At 39.3% G+C, this 22,675-nt stretch overlaps 1 protein-coding gene across 2 annotated transcripts in view; it reads right to left on the bottom strand.

Moving 5' to 3' along the window:
• Positions 1–20,614: 20,614 nt before the first annotated feature.
• The window catches only part of SNX3 (sorting nexin 3), a 71,052-nt gene continuing 68,991 nt past the window's right edge, over positions 20,615–22,675 (bottom strand). For both annotated transcript variants that reach the window (XM_006839949.1, XM_006839950.1), the window contains 2 exons: positions 22,449–22,573; positions 20,615–20,720 (listed from right to left, as the gene is read on the bottom strand). In XM_006839949.1, the coding sequence (XP_006840012.1) occupies positions 20,615–20,720; positions 22,449–22,573 (231 nt within the window). The remainder of the gene's footprint in view (positions 20,721–22,448; positions 22,574–22,675) is intronic.

The following is a 22,675-nucleotide window of genomic DNA, read 5'->3' as shown; positions in this document are numbered from 1 at the left end:
AGTGTTTTGTAGTTTTATTTGTACAAGTCTTTTGTTTCTCTGGTTTGATTCATTCCTGAATATGTCATCTTTTGGGTGGCCATTGCAAATGGTATTATTTTCCTGATGTCCTTTTCAGAACTCTCTTTCCATTCACTTCTAAGTCATTACTATCAACTCCCAAAAGGTTCATGAACCTCTCTAAAGTGGTGTCAGTTACCAGAGGCAAGTGAGGAGGTGGCTGCAGTGGTGAGGAACAGCAAGACAGTGACGAAGTGATAACCAAATGACCTGTTGCTGTTGTTTACTGCTATCGAGTTCATCCCAGGCTCATGACAACCCTACAAACAACAGAACAAAATACTGCCTGGTCCTGCTCCAACCCATGACTGGTTGGGAATCAGATCATTGTGATTCTAAGGTTTACATCCACAGAGTTTTTTCTGGAGTAGATTGCCCAGTCCATCTTAGTCTGGAAGTTCCACTGACACTTGTTCAGTATCATTGCAATATGCAAGCCTTCACTGATAGATACCTGAGTAGTGGTTGTACGTGAGGTGCGCTGACTGGGAATCCAACCCTGGTCTCCACATGAAAGGCAGAAATTCTACCACGGAACTACCAGTGTTCTTTTAAACAAATGATTATTGCTACTGTGGAATGCCATTGAGTCAGTCCTGACTCACAGAGACCCTGTATAGGGTTCCCAAGGAGTGGCTGGGATGTTTGAAGTGTAAGTTCAATGGTTACCAGTACAGTGCTGAACCTACAGCTCCACACCAGTTGTTGTTGTTGTTGCTAAGTGCCATTGAGTCGGTTCCTACCCATAGAGACCCTGTATAGGGTTTCTGAGAAGCAGCTGGTGAGCTTGAACCGGCAACCTTGCAGTTCAAACGGCTTTGCAGGCTGAAGCATTAACCCACAGCACCACATGTTAGCTGCTGTCAGATTTACCCTAACTCATAGCAACGCCACGCAAAACTGGACAAAATTCTATCTGGTCCCGTGATCAGTATTTCTTAATCAATTACTAGCGTCCTCAAGAGGAGAAGACATTCACAGAAGGATATTGGGTCTGCTCCACAGCACACAAAGGGTCAAGTCTCACAAATTCTCTCTGTTAGTAGTGGGGAAAAACCCACAGGTCAAAGTGTTCAGATTACAGGTCCTGGAAAATCCCTTTGCAGAAAGAAGACAGCAAATCCCCAGTGCAGTTGAAAGGACAAAACTTTCTTTGCCTCAGAGTCACTCCAGATGAACAAACCCAAACCGGTTAAACATGGTTTGGATTTATTGAACATGAAAACAACTGGATTAAAGTATAATCTAGCTAGAAAGGAAAGGAAATGTACCGAGAAAACTATGTAATTGACAAAGCTGCAGTGTTTACATCTTCTAAGCAGGGATGGTCATTCCACTTTTATCATCAAATTCTCTGAAATGTTTAACTTCCCTTGAGATCAAAATAATACGTCTCTGCTCCTGGTGACCTGTCTGGTAACAGCACTGGTATGAGGGGCAACTATGCAAACAATAGGGGTCTTGATGCCCAGGTCAGGCAGATGTGCTGGGATGCACCCAGCCTAACTGCTGACCCTCTGCACAATCATTATTGGAGGAAGCATTGCACAGACAGTTGCAGGCTTTAGAATCACCAAGACCTGGTTTTGAATCCCAGTTTCTCTATCTTCTGGCTATGTACTCTGCCTCAATTTTTTTCTTGGTCAAATGGGACTAAAATCCATCTTATGGAGTTCCGGTGTGGCACTGTGGGATAAAGCGCTGGACTGCAAGGTCAGTTTGAACCACAAGGTCGGCTGTTTAAACCCACCATCTCCTCCTCAGAAACCCTAGACAGGGTTGCTATGAGTTGGAACTAACCCAACCGCACTTAACAACAACAACTCATTAGATTGGTTTAAGAATGAAATGAGAGAATGCATGTTCAAGCAACTCCAACTCTGTGATAGGCAAGTTCAGAATATTTTACATCAGGGGTTCTTAATCTTTTATTGTACCAGACTCTTTTCAGATGTTTAGAAAAGCATGAAATAAAAATACCTAGTCTTATAAAGGGAATACATTATATTGAGATACATTTACAAAAGCATTTTTATGTATGAAAGTCATTCTCTTCCTTACAATAACATATAAAATAATCAATTTACATTTCTCTTTTAACACATTAAAGAAGACCTTCATACAGGTCTAATAATTACAAAAAGTTTCCAGTAGTGATCAGTGTAAATGATATATTTCAAGTGCTGCAACTACAAATGTGATATAAAATATTTGCATTTTTATTGGTAATAGTCACACATTCCATTGATAATAATACTGTGGTTTGCTCCTATATTCATAATGAGAAGAAATAATAAATTTCATTTTGAGAGTAACAACTATAAAGATAGAACTCTTTTCTAATATAAATTCAGATCCCAATTTAAGAACTCAGGTTTTACAATAAAAATATCTTCATACCTAGGCTTAAAATTAAGGAGTTCAAGTAGTATAGTAAATTACAAGCTGGGCTGCTAGCCGCAAGGTCAGTAGTTTGAATCTACCAGTTGCTCCATGGGGACAGGTGAAGCTTTCTGGTCCCATAAAGATTTGTAGTCTTAGAAACCCTATACAGGGACGCTATGAGTCGGTAGCACACAACCACCATCACCAGCAGCCTTAAAACTACTCCTAAGAGTTGAATGAAAAATGTCAAGCCAGCACTTTTTTCCCTCTGTCTTCCTTCAAGGTTTTGTCTCTGGTTTTCTGTATTTGAATGAGATATGCCTGAGTGCTCTGTTGTTGTTATTTGTTTGTTTGCTTTGCTTTAAAATTTTTTTTTATCCTGCTTGGCGTTTTCTGAGTTTCTGCATCTGTGGTTTGATGCCATTAATGAATTCTCAGCCATTATTACTTGAAATATTTCTGTTTTGTTTTCCTTCTTCTGGTATTCTAGTTACATGTATGTTACATCTTTTAAAATCATCCCAGTTTTTGGATATTCTGTTCTGTTCCCCTGACCTCAATTCCCTATTCTTTTTCCTTTTTGCATTTCAGTTTGTGAAGTTTCTATTGAACTTTCTTCAAGTTCACTGAACCTTTCTTTATTGTTGTTGTTAAGTGTCGTTGAGTCGATTCCGAACCATAGCGACCCTTACTTATAGGGTTTCTGAGGAGCATTTGGTGAGCTTGAACCACCGACCTTGCAGTTCAACAGCTTTGCAGTCTGGCGCATTAACCCACAGCGCCACACCACAACTCTGAATCTTTCTGAAGGTGTGTCAAATCTACCTATATGCCAATCAAAAGCATTCATTTATATTTCAGTTATTTCAAGCTTTTCCATCTTTTTGACTCTTAGTTTTCACTGATTATATCACTCCTCTGTTCTGGAAGGTTGTCTAATTCTTCCATTACAATCCTCAACATATTAAGCACAGTTACTTTAAGTTTCCTATTGGATAATTCTAACATTTGTGAATTATCACAATCCAATATGTCTGACTCTGGTTCTGATGATTTCTTCTCTTCAGATTCCTTCTGCATTTTGGCATGCCTTGAATATTTGTTGAAAGCCAGACGTGTATCAGACAACTTGACCCTGAGTGTGAGAATTTATTGCAATGTGGGTAGGAGTTGGACTGTGTATAATATTTGCTGTACCTATGAGCGTTCACCAAAAGCACCAAAACCCACTGCTGGGGAGTGGATTCTTACTTCTGGTGACACCATATGTTACTGAATAGAACCGTGCTCCATAGGGCTTTCTTGGTTGTAATGTTTATGAAAGATCAGACCTTTCTTCTGTGGTGGTGTTGAGTGAGTCTAACCACCAATCTTTAGATCATTAATTGAGTATAGGGCCGTTGGCTATAAATGCTTTTTGTTGTTGTTAAGTGCCTTCAAGTACGCTGATCCCAATTCTTATCCCTTATGCCAATAACCCACATGCATGCGAAAGCTGGACAGTGAATAAGGAAGACAGTAGAAGAATTGATGCTTTTGAGTTATGGTGTTGGAGGAAAATATTAAAAGTGCCATGGGCTGCCAAAAGAACCAACAGATCTGTGTTGGAAGAAGTGCAGCCAGAGTGCTCCTTGGAGGCCAGGATGGCCAAACTTCATCTCTTATACTTCAGACATATTGTCAGGAGGGACCAGTCCCTGGAGAAGGGTGGAGGGTCAGAGAAAAAGAGGAAGACCCCCAGCAAGATGGACTGGCAAAGTGGCAGCATCAGTGGGCTCAAGCATGGCAACAATTGTGAGGTTGGCCCAGGATCACGCAGTGTTTTGTTCTGTTGTGCATAGGATCGCTATGAGTCGGTATTGACTCGATGACACCTAACAACAATAACAACATGCCACATTACAAACACACAGATTTTCTCTGAGGAAGAGTAATTAAGGAAACAAAGTCAAGTTGTTGTGAAGTCCTAGTGTGGCACTGCAGGTTAATGCACTGGACTGCAAGGTTGGTTTGAACCATACGGTTGGTGGTTCAAGCTTACCAGCCGCTCCTCAGAAACCTATAAGGGTTGTAACCGACTGGATGGCACTTAACAACAGCAACAAAGTCAAGTTGTTGTTAAGTGCCATCAAGTTGGTTCCAATTCATAGCAACCTTGTATAAGGTTTCTAGGACTCCTCATGTGGTGCTGTAGGATAAGCATTGGATTGCTAACCACAAGGTTGGCAGTTCAAACCCACCAACCACTCCTCAGAAACTCTATACAGAGTTGCTATGTATTGGAACCAAGTTGATGCACTTAACAACAAAGTTTCCAAGGAGCGGCCGGTGGGCTTGAATCATTCATCTTGTGGTTAGCAGTCCAGGATTCTAAAAATGCTGTTGTTGTTGTAAAGTGCCATCAAGTCTGGTGGGTTTGAGCAGCTGTCCTGTGGTTAGCAGTCTGATGCTTATCCTACAAAGCCACACCAGAGCTCCATAAGGTTCTGGCAAAATCGTTTGCCCTGAAGAACCAGCCTTTGCTAACAAGAAGGCTGTGTGTGAAATTCATGATGATCCTTCTTCACCTCTGTCTACCAGAGTTAGATAGGAATCCTGCTCTGATCTTCATTGTAAAACCCTGGTTGGGTTCCTGGGGGCAAAGTCCATCAAACTGTGAGGTTCCCTCTAACACTGCAGTCTCCATGGGTTTCTCACTCTCACATAGTCTATACCCAGTCTCTAGCAACTCATCAATATCCCATGGGAACTTGAGGCTTCTATTCAATTTATGGTCCTAGCAGCTTCTGCTCCTGGTAAGATCTGGGTTGCTTCTCACTGGATGAGCCTGTCTCTTCAAATTTTGCAATGGTGGTTTGCCCAAAAAACTCAAAAGTTCTGATGGATCCATGGAAAGTCATTGATTTTTCAAATGCTCCAGTTTTTTTCTTCTTGTAAATATGAGAGTAACAACTTTCGAGCTCTTTACAGTCAGAACTGGAACTGGAGTCTCCTCTTTTTTTTTTTTTTCACTTGGAATGGCCATTCGCTGCACTCCAGCTGAACTCCCAGGTTCCTTCTTGTTCTTCCTATCTACCACATCTCCTGTCTGGTTGTACCATTACTGAGATTTTCATGACATTATCTTAACAAGACCATGGGATTCTTAAGAAAAGGGCTGATGCTTGACCTCTTTTGTCTACTTCCTGTACATACGTTAGCACTTTGCAGATAGAAAGTGCTTAGTGTTACTGGTTGGTTTTGTTGAGTCACTTCCATTAACGGCACTCCGTGGACAGAAAAGAGCAGCTGTACTGTGATGTTTCCCAGCAACCTCTAAACTTCCTTTTGTGCTTTTGAATTCATTTTCCTGGCCTCCATGTCAAGGTCTTATTTTATTTTTTTAAATAAAATTTTATGGTTTTTGGTGAAAGTTTACAAAGTAACTTAGACTCCCATTTAAAAATTACTACTATACTTTTAGCTGTTAACCTCAGGGTCAGAAGTGCAAATCTACCTGTGCTCTTCAGGGAAAAGAGGGACCTTTCTGTTCCTTTAAAGATTTGCAGACTCAGAAACACTACACAGGGCACTGTGAGTTAGATAATGGCAACGTTGTTTTGTTTTTTGTGGGGTGGGGGAATAGGGATATCACTTACATTGCTCAGGGAGTCGTGGTTTGGTGCTATAGGATAAGCACTAGACTTCTAAACACAAGGTTGATGAGTCAAACCTACCAGTTGTTCCTTGGAAACCCTATACAGAGTCACTATGAGTCAGAACTGACTCTACAGCACTTAATAACACAGCAACATACTGCTCAGAGATTTTTGGTTACATTATTCCAATGTTTTAACACTCAGGATAATTCCCTTCTGGATGTTTCACTTTCAGTAATCTCCTTAGCCTTATTTTTGCTGTAGAGTAATTGTTGAACATTTGGTCTAATTTTTTTTAAGGTGCACAGTTGTTGTTGTTATTAAGTGTTGTTGAGTCAGTTCTGACCCATAGTTACCCTGTATAGAGTTTCCGAGGAGCAGCTGGTGAACTTGAACCACTGACCTTGAGGTTTGAACTGACTTTGCAGCCCAGCTCACTAACCCACATCACCACACAGGACTCACTGGTAAGATACTTTATGAGCCTGTTATTTTACCACTCTCTGTCAGTTTGTTGTACTGTGGTGGTAGCTTGTGTGTTGCTGTGAAGATGGAAGCTATGACACTGGTATTTTAAATACCAGCAGGTCACCCAGGGTGGACAGGTTTCATTGGAGTATCCTGACTAAGACAGACTAAGCAGGAGAGGCAGACTTCTGAATGGCTAGCCACTGAAAATCAGCGGAACATTGTTAGATACAGAGCTGGAAGATGAGCCCCACAGGTTGGAAGGCACTCAACATATGATGGGGGAAGTGTCGCCTCCTCAAAATAGAGTTGACCAAAATAATGTGAATGGAGCAAAACTTTCAGGACCTTCATTTGCTGATAAGGTACAACTCAAAAGGAGTAGAAACAGATGCAAACATCCATTAATAATTGGAATGTGGAATGTATGAAGTATAAATCCAGGAAAATTGGAAGTTGTCAAAAATTAAAACACATAAAGATCGATATATGGCTGAAATGGACAGGTATTGGCCATTTTGAATTTGACATGATAATCCTGGTATACTATGCCAGGAACATCTAATTAAAGAGGAATGACATCACATTCATCAACAAAAAGGACATTTCAAGATCTATCTTGAAGTACGATGCTGTGATAGGATACTACAAAGGATACACCCACAAAGAAGACCAGTTAATACCACTATTAATCAAATTTATGCACCAATCACAAAAGCTGTCATGATGAAATCAAAGAATTTTTGCCAACTTCTTCTGAGTATGGGTATGGCAATGTAGGAGACGCACTGGACAGCTAACCATAAGGTAGGCTGTTCAAACCTACCAGATGGGACATCCCATACAGGGTCACTGAGTTGAGGGCCAACTCGACTGCCCTTAACTACAATAGCAATCAACTTCTTCAGTCAGAAATTTATCAAACATGCAATAAAGATACATTGATAATTACTGGTGATTGGAATGTGAAAGTTGGAAACAAAGAGGAAGAATCAGTAGTTGAAAATTAAGGCCTTGGTGATAGAAATGATGCTGAAGATTTCGTGATAGAATTGTGCAAGACCAACAACTTAGTCATTGCAAATACCTTTATTCAACAACATATAAGGTGGCAGTACACAGGGATCGAATTGACTTAACTGATGCCCATGAGCTTCTCTGCCATCTGTGGGCAGAGATTATGGAGAAGCTCCATATCATCAGCTAAGAAAAGGCCAAGGACATACTGTGGAACAGAGCATCAATTGCTCATATGCAAGCACAAGCTGAAGCTGAAGAAAACGAAAGTCAGTCCACAAGAGCCAAAATATAAAGTTATATATATGCCAACTGAATTTAGAGACCATCTCAAGAACAGATTTGATGCCTTAGAAACTAATGACTGAAGACCAGAAGGGCTGTGAGATGACATCGAGTACATCATACAGGAATAAAGCAAAAGGTCATTAAAAAGACAGGACAAAAATAAAAGACCAAAATGGATGTCAGAAGAGACTCTGAAATTTGCTCGTGAGTGTTGAAAAGCTAAAGTGACTGAAAGAAATGAGGAAGTAAAAGAGCTGAACAGAAAATTTCAAAGAGCAACTCAAGAGAAAAAAAAAAAAAAGTCAAGTATTATAATGAAATGTGCTAAGACTTGGAGTTAGAAAACCAAAAAGGAAGAATACATCCAGTATTTCTCAAGCTGCAAGAACTAAAGAAAAAATTCAATTCTTAAGTTGCAATATTGAAGAATTTTATGGGCAAAATATTGGATGATGCAGAAAGCATCAAAAGAAAATGGAAGGAACACACAGAGTCACTGTACCAAAAACAACTACTCAGTGCGCAACCATTTCAAGAAGTACCATGTGATCAAGATCTGAAGATATACTAGCCTGGTACTGGGACAACGAAAGAAAAGTAGATCAATGGAACAGAACTGAGATCCCAGAAGTAAATCTACCCACATACAGTCAGCTGATCTTTGACAAAGAGCCAAATCATATTTAATGGGAAAGAGACAGTCTCTTCAACAAATGGTGCTGGCAAAACTGGAAATCCATTTGCAGAAGAATGAAGCAAGACCCGTATCTCACACCATAGAAAAAAACAAACTCAATGTAGAATAAAGACCTAAATGTAAAACCTAGAACTATAAAGATCATCAATGAAAAAAAAAAACAAAAACAGATTTAGGGACTTTAATACATGGCATAAGCGCACTATCAAGCATTACTAAAAACACATAAAAAGTAGAAGACAGAATAGATACCGGGACTTCCTAAAAATCAGGCACTTATGTGCATCAAAAGATTTCACCATGAATAAAAAGGGTGCCCACAATCTGGGAAAAATATTTTTGCAAAGACATATCAGACAGGGGACTGATCTCTAAAATTTACAGAAAACAACAACACCTCTACAAAAAAAAAAAAAAGACAAACAACTCAATAAAAAAAATGGGCACAGGACGTAAACAGACACTTCACTGAGGAAAACATTCAAACAACCAACAAATGTAAAGAAATGTTCATGATCATTAGCCATTGTTGTTGTTGTTAAGTGTCATCAAGTGGATTCTGACCCATAGGGACCCTGTATAGGGTTTCCGAGGAGCAGCTGGTGAGCTTAAACCACCGACCTTGCAGTTCAAACAGCTTTGCAGTCTGGCGCATTAACCCACAGCTCCACACCAGGACTCCATTAGCCACTAGAGAGATGAAAATCAAAACAGTAGTGAGATATTATCTCTCCCTAGCATTAATAGCAAAGTTGAAAAAAAGAGAGAGAGAATAACAAAAGCTGGTGAAGGCGTGGGGAGACCAGGACCCTCCTACATGGCTGGTGGGGCTGTAAAATGGTTCAACCACTGTGGAAAACAGTACACCACTTCCTCGGAACATTGAAAATAGAAATACTTTATGACCCAGCAATCCCTCTACTTGGTATATTCACAAGAAATAAGGACACAAGTAGATACATGCATATTGATGTTCATTCATCACAGCACTATTCACAGGAAAAATGATGGAGACAGTCTAAATGCCTATCAATGGAAGAATGGATAAACAAACTTTGGTACATACATACAATGGACTACTACACAACACTGAAGAATAATAACGAATCTGCACAACACTTCATAACATGGATGAACCTGGACATTATACTGAGTGAAATTAGTCAATCCCAAAAGGAAAATAGTGTAGGATATCACTATTGTAAAAACTTGAGAAAAGGTTTTCATTCTAAAAGAAACATTCTTTGATGACTACCAGAAACAGGAGGGGACAGTCATTCACTGACTAGAGGGTAGACACATGTTAACTTGGGTGACAGGGAGGGCAATATATGAGAAGGAGGTTGGCAGAAGAATGATGAGAGGTGAAGACACAGGGAGGTATGCAAGGGCTAAAGGGAATAGAGGTAAAATAGTGATAGATACACAACCTTGGAACAACAATGTGCTTCTGCAGGTAGATACATGGACAGAAACACAGGTTGAATGAGTATGGGAGGAAGAGTGGTATATATATATTTGTGGGATATTGAAAGAAGATATTAAGTATTAAGTATTTACGTTTCCTGCTAACACAGCTATGAGTGTAGTGGAGCATTGTTGTTGTTAAGTGCTTTTGAGTTGGTTCAGAATCATAGTGACCCTGTGTATGATTTCAAAGGAGCAACTCATGAATTTGAACCACCAACCTTATGGTTCAAACCAACCTTGCAGTCCAGTACATTATTCCACAGCGCCACATTCAGTGGACAAAATGATGAAAACTTCTTAGGTATTATCAAGCATCTTAAGGCAATGAGTTCCAGGGTCTGGAGGCTCGGACCATAGTCTCAGGGGACGCCATGGTCACCTGGCATAATATAATTCACAAAGACAGTGTGCCACATCCTACGCTGGTGAGTAGCATCTGGGATCTTAAAAGCTCATGAGCAGCCATCTAAGGTGCAGAAGAAAGGAAAGTGATGAGAATTGAAGAGGCTTGGAGTCAATTAGTCCAATGGACTAATGGAACATGTGAGTATCAGTCTCCATGACTCTGAAACCAGAAGAACTAGATGGTGTCCAGCTAACTCTACCAACCGCTTTGAAAGGGATCACACTAGCAGGTCTCAGATGGAGTGGCAGAGTATGTGGAACAAAACTCATAATTATATATACGTATGTATATATAATATTTAAAAAAAACAGGATTACTGGTCAGAAAGAGGCTGAGGAACCTGAGACTTATGTCCCTCTACCACCCTTCAGGTGTGGAAAGGAGCTCATCCTCATAGTCCAACTTTCAGCCAAGCAGTAGATAGATATATGGGAGGTATAACAACACTAGTAAGGTACGCTCACTCTGAATGATGAAACAGCCAATCATTCCAAATCAAAAGAATACCATTAACTTAAGTAAATTTGTCAAATTGAGAAGGGATGGGAAAGTGGGTGGAATGGATAGGAAGCGGGATCACTGTTGTTGCAGGGAGGGGATTGCAATCATTGAGATGAAACAAAGTGTATGATTTGCTGAATGTAAAACTGATGAACCTGTCTGTAAACCTTCACTCAGTTCACAATAAAAGGTTTTAAAAACACAGAGGTGGTCCAATGGAATGTGGAAATCATCAGTATCATTTATGCCTCATGCAAGTAAAATTTTACTGAAGACAACTCAAAAATGGTTGCAACTGTAAATCAACAGGGAAATGCCAGAAACTCAAGCTGGATTTCAAAGAGGACGTGGAACTAGGGATATCATAGCTGATATCAGATGGATCTTGGCTGAAAACAAAGAATACCAAAACGGTGTTTCCATGTACTTTATTGGCTATGCAAAGACTGTGTGGATCATGACAAACTGTGGATAACATTGGGAAGAATGGGCATTCCAGAACACTTAACTGAGCTGATGAGGAACCAGTACAAAGACCAAGATGCAATTCTAACAGAACAAGGGGATAGTGACTGGTTTAAAATCAGAAGAGGTGTTTACCAGAGTTGTAGTTTTTTTTAATACCATACTTATTCAATCTGAAAACTGCACAAGTAATTTGAGAAGCTGGATTATATGAAGAATGTGATATCAGAATTGGAGGAAGACTCATGAGCAACTTGAGATATGCAGATGATACGATCTGTCATGCTGAAAGCCAAGAGGGACCTAAAATACTCACTGAAAATCAAAGACTTTCAGTATGGATTGCACACCAATGTAAAGAAAACAAAAGTCCTCACCACTAGACCAATAAATAACATCATGATAAATGGAGAAAAAATTGAAATTGTCAAAGACTTCATTTTGCTTGGATCCAGAATCAACACTCATGGAAGCAGGAGTCAAGAAATCAAACAACGTGCTGCATTAGGCAAATCTGCAAAAGACCTTTGTAAAGTTCTTAGGAGCAGAGATATCAGTTTGAGGGCTTAGGTTGCCTGACCCAAGTCATGTGAAAATTGTACAATGAATAAGGATGACCATAGAAGAATCAATGCATTTAATTATCATGCTAGAGAAGAAAATTAATAGCTATACACATATAGGGGTCCTGGTGTGGTGCTGCAGAATAATGCACTGTACCACAAGGTCGATTTGAATGGCAAGATCGGCAGTTCAAACCCACCAGTCACTCCTTGGAAACCCTATACAGGGTCACTATGAGTTGGAACTGATGTGATGGCACTTAACACACATCTATGCCTATCTAAGTAACCACACATATTTTTTGGTTGTTGTTACAAAATTATACATTTTCTAGCATTTACATAAACATCTTTGTGCATGTGTGTGCTTCTTAGTGACATCATTTAGCTATCCCAGAAACTGCAATGGCAAATGGGTAAAAGGCTTTATGGTACCATGTGCTACTACTACTATTTCTATGATTATCACTGCCATCAGATAATCATTAAGCCTTTACATGTACCAGACACATTTAAGCCTCTCCATGTGGCACTGTAGGATAAGCACTTGATCATAAAGTCAGTTTGAACTGCAAGGTCAGCCGTTCAAACTCACCAGCTGCTCCTCAGAAACCCTATAGGGGTCACTGTGAGTTGGAATTGACTAGACAGCATTAAACAACAGATTGCAAGTTACTAAAGATGTTAACCCTTTACAACTGGCAGTTGACACAAGATAATCGCTTAGTGAGTGGACAGAGACTGAGGCTTGTTCACTGTTCTGTAAGCCAGTAAACCAGTTGCTCAAGAGTGAATTCTAATTCATGGTAACTTGCTGCCAAATTAATTTGTTCTTTTAGGATGACTCTGAAGGGATTTCTAGAACCTCCTTCTATGTGGTTAGAGTTTATAGCACCTGTGTTTTCACTTCAGCGGGTTAACCATGTAATGTTAACAAGGATCATATTCTTAATTCCCTCACAAACTGCACTGAAAGGTACCTTCCTACATTAGGGAAAGCGTAAGAAACTTTTCAGCCTAGTTTAAAACCTTCAATTTTCCCAAAGCATGCCTGCCTTTAGGAGATTGTGGTAGTGGTTAAGAGCAGGTACAATGATCACAATCAAACAAATTCCATGGTGAGCAGAAAGGAAAGAAAAGCTATAGAGTTAGTTATACACTAGGAAAAGTGAGGATTTCCATCTGACCTATTTGAGAAAAGGAAGGTAGAGAATGTTTTTGAGAACTGCAGAACTCCAGACACTGCTTATCCAACCAGCAGATTTGTCTCTAGAGAGGCAAACCTGACACCAAGAGCAGGTTCTTTAAGACTCATGATCAAAGCACAGGTGTGATGACCTCACTATCATGTGACATGCAGAGTGGAGCACTTTGTTAAGCACCAGCATTTACCATTATAGTGGAATTCTCTCTACCATGTCTTCATATCTAACATAGGAGTTAAGACCTGAAGAACTCATGCTACCTATGGGAAATTCTTTTTCAACCATTATTTTTAGAAGTTGGAAGGCTGAGAGCATATACTTTTGTACAAGTGATATTTAAATTTTGTCTTCTCTCATATTATTTAATCCTCCAGTCACTTCCAACATAAAAGTAATGCCATTGTATAGACGACAACATATTTCACTTATAAATCTAGTCTGATGAGGGTCTTGTTTTGAAACTGGATAGGTATAGTAGTATGGGATAATGGAAAAGTACAGGACTTTCGGTAATAATTGTAGGTTCAAGTTTACAGATAAACTTCAAGTTTAGAGATAAACTTGAACATATGATTCTGACCTTTATGAGGTACCTAATTTTCTCACTAACATTACTTTTTGGTAACATTTAAACTGTTTCACTTACAAGTCTACTTATGAAGGATTGGTAATTGGTAAATATGATCTTGGTGATAGAAATGAAGCTAGAGATCACAAGATAGAATTTTGTAAGACCAATGACTTAATCATTTTGTAAATACCTTTTCTCAACAATATGCATGACCTTGCAAGATGGAATACACAAGAATCAAATAGCCTGTAACTTTGGAAAAAGATGATGGAGGAGTTTAACATCACCAGCCAAAACAAAGCGAGGGCCATCTGTAGAACAGACCATCAATTGCTCATTCACAAGTTCAGGCTGAAGCTGAAGAAAATTAAAACAAGTCCGTGAAAGCCAAAGTATACCAGTGAGTATGTTTTGTTGTTAAATGCTGTTGAGCCAGTACCCACTCATAGAGACACTGTATAGGGTTTCCGAGGAGCAGCTGGTGAGCTTGAACCACCGACCTTGCAGTCTAGCTCATTAACCCACAGCACCACATCAGGACTCCATCAGTGAATATATCCCACCTGAATTTAGAGACAACCTTAAAAACAGATTTGACTCACTGAACATTAATGACTGAAGACCAGATGGTTTATGGTATGGCATCAAGAACATTATACATGAAGAAAGTAAAAGGTCATGAAAAAGACAGGAAAGAAAGAAAAGACCAAAGTGGATGCCAGAAGAGACTGAGACTTGCTCTTGAACACAAGAGTTGTTGTTGTTGTTGTTGTTATGTGCTGTGGAGTCGGTTCCGACTGATAGTGACCCTGTACAGGGCTTCCAAGGCTATAAATCTTTACAGGAGCAGAAAGCCTCATCTTTCTCCTGCGGAGCAGCTGGTAGCTTCAAACTGCTGACCTAGTGGTTCATAGCACGATTCGTAACCTAGTACTACGCTACCAGAACACAAGAGTAGCTGAAGTAAATGGAAGAAATGAAGAAGTAAAACAGCTGAATAGATGTCAAAGGGCAGCTCTAGGAGACAAACTAAAGTCTTATAACGAAATGTGCAAAGACCTAGAGTTAGAGAACCCAAAGGGAAGAGCGCGCTCAGCATTTTTCAAACTGAAAAATATGAAGAAAAAACTCAAGCATCAAGTAGTAATACTGAAGGATTCTGTGTGCAAAATGAGGTCCTGGAGTGAAGTTGTAGGATAAGCACTGGACTGCTAGCCATAAGGTTGGTGGTTCAAACCCTGTACTGGGTCACTATGAGTCACCTTGGCAGGGAGCATTCATTCACACGCACTAGTTGTTACTTTAGTGTCCTGCTCTCTCCCTGCATCATACAGTCCAAACTTAATCTCACTCACTTCTAGCAGGATTTCCCAACTACTACTTAACTTGTGCATCTGAACTTCTAGAGACTTATGGAATTGAATGTGTTATATACCAACTCATTTGCTCCATTGTATGTTTTGATATTCAGATTCTAAATTTTATCCTTAAACAATGGTATAAATATTAATGTATAATAAACAATGGTAGAGCCACATAATGAAATGCAACACATCTGTAAAAATCAAGATTTCCAAATGCTGATATGGAAAGGGAAGAAAAAGCAAGGTGCAGAACAGTGTATAGAATATTCTCCATTGGAGAGTAGAAACAAGAATGACTCATGCGTTCGTATTTGTATCAATATACACTATTGTTCAATGCCGTGGAGTCAGTTAACACTATAGTTTAGTGCTTATAGCGATGACCTTCTATAGGCCTTCAGAGGAACTGAATCTTTTGCAGGACCAGAAAGCTTCATCTTTCGCCCATGAGATGGCTAGTAGGCTTGAACCACAATCTAATGCAGTCCAGTGCTTATCATATGGAGGTACTGTGCTCCCAAACATACTCATTGTTGTTGTTAAGTGCTATCAAGTTGGCTCCAACTCAATGACCCTGTTATAGGGTTTCCAAGGAGCAGCTGGTGGTTCAAACAGATCTTGTGTTCCAGTGCTTTATCCCACACCACCACACGAGGACTACAAACATATACTAGAAACATTTAGAAAATGAATAAACTGGTTATCTATTGAGAGCACAGTACAACAAAATGTAAATGTAAGCAAGAAAGGGTGGAAGAACAAGGTAGATAGGGGAACAGACACAGGTTTGCATGAGCTAAATGGGACAGAGGTAAATTGTGATGCATGCTCAACTTTGGAACAACAGGGCTCTGGGATACAGGGATCAAGGCATAGTCTGAAGATGCTGGATTAAATACTAAGCCAAACTTAACACTAAGATGCTTGATGGTCTTATGAATATTGGTTTCCCTTGCCCACTACTGTAAAATAGACACTTGAGTGTGAAAGAAAGGAATGTCAGGAAACATGATTACAGAAAGCTTGTAGGCCCATTTTCGGCCTGTAGCTGATTGGAATACTTAAAAGGGGTTCTAGAACTTGCCCAGTGAAATAGGCCTCTACGGAGCCTTTGCAGTGGAACCCTGAGCCCCATCCAGAACCTTCTGAGGTGGGACATTCTCACTAGAAAGGACAAGCAGACAAGCCTGGAACAACAGCCAGAGTGACAGAAGACACAACTTCAAAGAAAGATCATCAGGAAAAACCCAAAACAAAAATCTGGCTACTGTAAGAATAAGCAAGTTGTTTGCCAAGAAGCCATCAAGGCAAGCCATCAAGTTCCCTCAGGACAAATTCCCCTCTAAGATCGAAACTCAAAGGGAACACATGAACAGGCATATAAGCTTGCTGACAACCACTTTGGTCTACTGGTGATTGGAAGAGGGGGAAAGGCAGCAATGAAGAAATGGGCTGAGTTCAACCACGTTCCTTAGACTCCCGTTGACCTGGAGATGAGAGAAGAGGAAGGGCTGGTTGGTCCAAAGTGTGGTAAGACCTGGGGACACCCGACATAGCCACAGAGCGCTAGAGCTGAGAGTGAAGCATCCAGCTGATATAAAGTGAGGATGCACAAGTACATCCAAACTTGAAGATAGTACCTATTTGACCTAGCCTCGATGGCTTGATAATCAAAACTCAACTAGAGGAAGATAAAAAAGTTTTTGATAAAGGAAACAAGGGTAAATTGCTAAAATTTGATGAACTTGATACTCATGAAGGTAGTAACTCTAAATACCAACAGAGAGGGAAGGAGTCTTCACATCAAGTTATCAAAGCTACCCTTCTCTGTGCACAGGGTAGATAGGGATGCACAACTTAGACACTGGCTACCTAAAATGAGGGGGTGATGAAGGCATGAGGTGACTAGCTTACAAGGTTTCAAGAAGGAGTATATTTTAAGAGTGTGTAAGGGAAGATGGAGTACCCACTGAAGTTTTCATCTTGTCTAGATGGGTCTGGTGAAAAGAGATGGGGATAAGATTCTTATAATTCAATAGTTATTGTTAACATGACTAATTGCGATTGTCACAATTGTAAAGGTAGAAGTTTCGTATCAAAACCGGGGGAGTAGTTAATCTTACAGTCCAGAAACATAGGACCCTAGGACCACCAAGGGAGAAGAGCACACGCTGAATGCGGGACCTTATCTAGAGAAGCAGTGACACCAGAGATGGAGGCAGAGATTGGGACATGGAGAGAAGGAGCAGCTGAGGACTCTAGATTCATGGAAAGAGAGGGACTGAGAGCTGGTGGTCAGGAGGCAGACTTACAGAATGTGCCCTTTGGTGGTGTAAATAATAATTTATTTATAAATTATAAAAAATATAATAATAATTATGCCTGAGTGTTTAAAAAAAAAAAAAAAGAGCTAAAATGTAAATACTGTTAACTGATGGTACATGGAGAGGATTATAATCACTGTAATGAAACAAGGTGTAGGATTTGTTGAATGTAAAACTGATGATCTGCCCTGTAAACTTTCACTCAATTCACAATAAAACATTTAAAGAAAAAAAGTTGGAAACAAAAAACACACAAAAAATGTTAGTGTTAAGACTTTTATTACCTTTAATTAGGAATTTTGCGTCTCATGAATTACTATCATAAAGAGATGAAAGTAAAAAACCTCAAGTGCCGCTGGAACATCAGAGGTGTATTAGCTGCTGATCAGGTATAAAAACTTTATTGCTTACAAGTGAACCCTAGGTGATTAAAATAGCCAATAACCCTTATAGATGGACTATTACAGCAGCTCAATTTGAAATGGACCATCCTGGTATGGTGTTGCAGGATAATGAACTGGACTGCAAGGTTGGCTTGAACCACACGGTCAGCAGTTCAAACTCACCAGCCACTCCTTTACAGGATTGCTATGACTTGTAACCGACTCAGTAGCACGTAACATCAACAACATGCAATTTACATTAAGGGAAAAAGACAAAGAAGGTAATATTGTATTTAAGATAACCCTTGAAATAATTAATAGTCCCTTAAAATGTTTAATGGATGAACAAGTGTCACCACAGCTAACTTGTAATTTGTGAGTCTTTATAGATTGTTATCTTTATAGAGCTCCAGGAACCAAAAAATGTTTACCTTTACAGCATGGTTTCTCAACCTCAGTACTACTGACATTTTTCTTGTGGGGAGGCTGTCCTGCCTATTATAGAATGTTGAGCAGCATTTTTCACTTCTACCCACAGGATTTCAGCAGTATTCCCCAGTGAGAACCAAAAATGTCTCCAGAAAGTACTAAATGTCCCCCAAGAGGCAAAATCACTCTGAGACCCATTAGAGGGATTACTGTTTTTGCAGTTGCCATTATTCTGCAATGCATATTAAAAAACTGACAGCTTTTGATTTTATTTGACAGCATTCAAATCGGTTCCGACTCATAGTGGTCATTTATAGGGTTTCAAAGAAGTGGCTGGTGAATTTGAGCGGCCGACCTTGCGGTCCAGTGCATTCTCTCACAGGGCCACACTAGGACTCCTTTACTTCTCTAGCTCCCTGAAGCAAAATTCACGTTTTCTTTTGTACCTTCTTACAGTTTGAAATGAAGTCCTGGTGTGACGCTGTGGGTTAATGCACCAGTCTGCGAAGCTGTTTGAACTGCAAGGTCAGCAGTTCAAGCTTACCAGCTGCTCCTTAGAAACCCTATACAAGGTCACTATGAGTCAGAACTGACTTGACACTTAACAATGTAGTTTGAAATACCCAGCATTATGGAATGATGAAACACTAAGCAAGAAAAGAGCTTCTAGGTTAGGCAGCTCTTCCTATGATTTCCTGTCTGCATTTTGGACATCCCAGTTTAGCCAAGATTTAAGCTTTGTTACCTCTCAAGTGGACTTGTCATTGTTGTTGTTAACTGATACTGAGCTACTTTCAAGTTAGCAACTGTTATATGGTTTCCAAGGAATGGCTGGTGGGTTTGAACCACTGACCCTGAGGTTAGTGCTCATCCTATAGTACTACACCAGGACTCCTCAAGTTGACTGACTGGATAAAAAGAGCTTCTGGAGTGGAAGGGCAACGGTACCTTATTTTGGGGTTTAGTGCCACAATGGATCTCCATACTATCTAAAGTTGTGCAGATTCACACTAGAGAACACATTCTGGCTGCAATGATTTGGCATACCACCAAGTTAGGTAGCAAGGAGTCTTGGTGCTAAAGATTGGTAATTCAAACACACCTAGAGGCTCTGCAGATAATCTGGCAAACTGTTCCTGTAATAATTGCAGCTAAGAATTCCCTGCAGGACAGTTTTACTGTGTCGGATTGTGTTATGTACCTAACAACAACATATTTTATACCAACCAGGCTAAGACACACTATATCCTCCTTCCTTGGTTAGAGACTGAAGTGTCTCTACTGCAAGCCAAATGAAAGAGAAAGTACAAATCTACAAAGAAAAGGGTTACTATACCCTTAATAAAGTGTATTTAAACAAATCACTTTGAGAGACTCAGGGAAAAAATTCTTCCGAAAAAATAGGAGGCATACTATTGGCTTATCTTTTGGAGATAGACTTGAAATTATAAAGCATTTTTCAAATACACAAAAACGAGTCAGTAAGCCTTAAGGAATGCGTTTTTTAAAAAGTACATCACTTTTTTGTTGTTGTTAAAAAGAAAATGCCCCATTCAAACGGTGGTAGCATATTTGATATCAGCATGTTTAAAGAGGAATGGAGTTACAAGAATGAGAAGTATATAATTAGTAAATAATCCTTCTCAACAAGTGAGCTCAGCAGTAAAACCATAAAAGGGAGAAAGAAGAGCCGGAGGCAATACAATCAGTGCATATCAGAAATGCATTTTTATTTTTATTTGAAAACAACTTAAAATTTTAGACAAATGATTTTAGTATATAAATTTGATTTTGTTTTTATACAGAATATAAAGCTGTCCCTCATTAATCTTCCAGGAGAAGGTTTTACAAGCTTGAAGGAAGAGACTTTCTGCACACAGGTGTGGTACGAGAAACCAGTGGTGTAGAGCTCCTACACATACATTAGGACAGAAGACATTGCATATTAAAAAGGGGGTAAGAGAAATATTCTAGTTAATCATATTCAAGAAGCACACATGACACAAAATCTGTGCATATAAGACCAAGTGGGTCACTTTAGTGAGGACATTGCAGATTAGACTGGAATAACAGGTTTGTGAAGCTATCGAGTAGTGTGCACCACATAATAGCAAGGAGCAGCTATTTATAGAAAGTCTGGAATGAGGGATTTTCGCTAAAGCAAATTAACTTCTTGTCAACTGCCAAAACAAACAAAACTGAGCATCATAACGAGTGTTAGTATACTGAAGGCAAGTTAGACCAGGTTCTGTGCAGCATGCGAAAAGTTAGTCACAACTTCTTCACTGGTGGATACGAATCATTAATAGTCACGGAAAGTGGGTTTTTTTGTTTTTGTTTGGTGTTTTGTTTTTGTTTTTTCCCTCCTTCTCACCAAATTTCAGGCATGTCTTATTTTGGATGGAGTATAGCTTTTATCTATTATTTCATCCTGTAAAAACATGTGAAGACAACGTTCATTCTGTGCCAGAGGATGACCAGCGACCCTAAGAAAAGAAATAGAACTTAAGTACAATACTTTATGAAAGAGAGGAGAAGGGGAGAGAGGGGAGTCAGCATGCATATTTTAAAGTTAAGAAGTATGTACAACTTAGAAATAATTAGGTGTTATCCTGGAGTGCCTATAAAAGCTAAGCTCTTTGAATTAATTGTCCATTTTATTTCCTTCGGTTCAGAACAGTACTTGAGAAATGTTTAATCCCTGACTAACTTATTTCTGGTGTGTGTACCCAATTAGCTAGCTTCTTTATATATCAGTTGGTGTTATTTGTAAGAAACCTAAATGAATTTCAATTTTAAACACGAAACATGTCATTGATTCTATGATTTTAAACCCAGAAAGAAGAGAGGATTAGAGTTAAAGATACACTATTGTTGTTGTTAAGTGCCATCAAGTCAGTATGTTCTAGCATGAACATAACAACCATGGCTGTACAGGGTTTCTGAGGAGCGGTGGGTGAATGTGAATCACTGACCTTGTAGTAAGCAACCCAGTGTTTATCCTATAGTGCCATACCAGGACTCCAAATATACATTGTTGTTGTTAAGTGCCACCGAGTCATTTCTGACTCATAGCAACCCTGTATAGGATTTTGAGACAAAAACTCAGGTGCTGCTACTGAGTACGTTCAAATAAGCATATTCCCTAGGACTGGACTTTACTTTGGTCAAATTTAAGGCCAGTCCACAGAGTCAGCATACTGGTCTAATCCTCCCTATTACACTGACTTTTTAAAAATAACTACAATTAAAATGAATAAAAATGACAGTTAAAATTTTGGTTTGTATCTTACTAAGATCCTCTAGAGTAAAAGACCATCCCGTTTTCTTTATTTTCAAAAGAATACATTTTGCCATGAAAATTTAAAACATGCACCTTTACACAAGACATGGTGATAATGCCTCCATTTGCAATCAAACAAAATGATTGCAAGTACAGTGTAAGTTCTATTGTTCATGCTAGAACATACCTTAAATCAGAAAGAATCATAAGTAAAACTATTTTTTAAATACTGTAATTTTAAATGTAATTTGCATAAATTAACCAAAAAAAACCCCAGCCAACAACAAACAAACACAAAACTTAGGTCAACACAAAGACAGTCATTTGAATCATACAAATATGCTAATATCACATGACATTCAATTTGTTAGATACTTTACTTTGTGCAAATTATATACAAAGTTAGTTAGGAAATAGCTCAAAGTAAAATCAGCTAAACTAGTTATTTAGTTGCTAGTAATTACTTGTAATTTAGTGATAAACTAATAAATGTTTATCATTAAATTACTAGTTTTTGTTATGTGCCATTGAGTCAATTCTGACCTAGAGCAACCTGTATAGGGTTTCCGAAGAGCAGTTGGTAAGCTTGAACCACCGACCTTGCAGTTCAAACTGACTTTGCAATCCAGTGCATTGACCTACAGCACCACTCCAGGACTCCAAATTACTAGTTGTTGTTGTTGTTAAGTTCCATGGAGTCAGTTCCGACTCATAGCGACCCTGTACAGGGTTTCCAAGGTTGTAAATCTTTACGGGAGCAGAAAGCCTCATCTTTCTCCTGCAGAACCGCTGGTAGTTTTGAACTGCCGACCTTGAGGTTAGCAGCCCGATTTGTAACCACTACACTACCAGAGCTCCTTAAATTTCAATCAATGAAGTAGTCTCAGAAAGCTGTTCCTTCTTATACCTTGAGGGATAGAAAAGTACTTACTTGTTTATAAACTGCTCCAGGCCTTGCTTCCTTTCCTCAATAAAACTGTCATCAAATATTCCATCATCTCCTCTAAAAGGAAGTTGACGCAAAAATGCTTTTCCAGGGAGTGGGGGAACTACAACCTGAAAATACAAGGAAAGAAGGATCTGATCATGCTGGCTTATTAAATGGGTTGTGAATACTGACAGAGCACAACATAAAGGCAAAGTATATTCTCACAGGGA

Source organism: Chrysochloris asiatica, unplaced genomic scaffold (assembly GCF_000296735.1).
Source record: "Chrysochloris asiatica unplaced genomic scaffold, ChrAsi1.0 scaffold00027, whole genome shotgun sequence".
Taxonomy (NCBI): Eukaryota; Metazoa; Chordata; class Mammalia; order Afrosoricida; family Chrysochloridae; genus Chrysochloris; species Chrysochloris asiatica.
The sequence above is the reverse complement of the archived record's forward strand: the minus strand, read 5'-3'. Positions and strand labels throughout refer to the sequence as shown.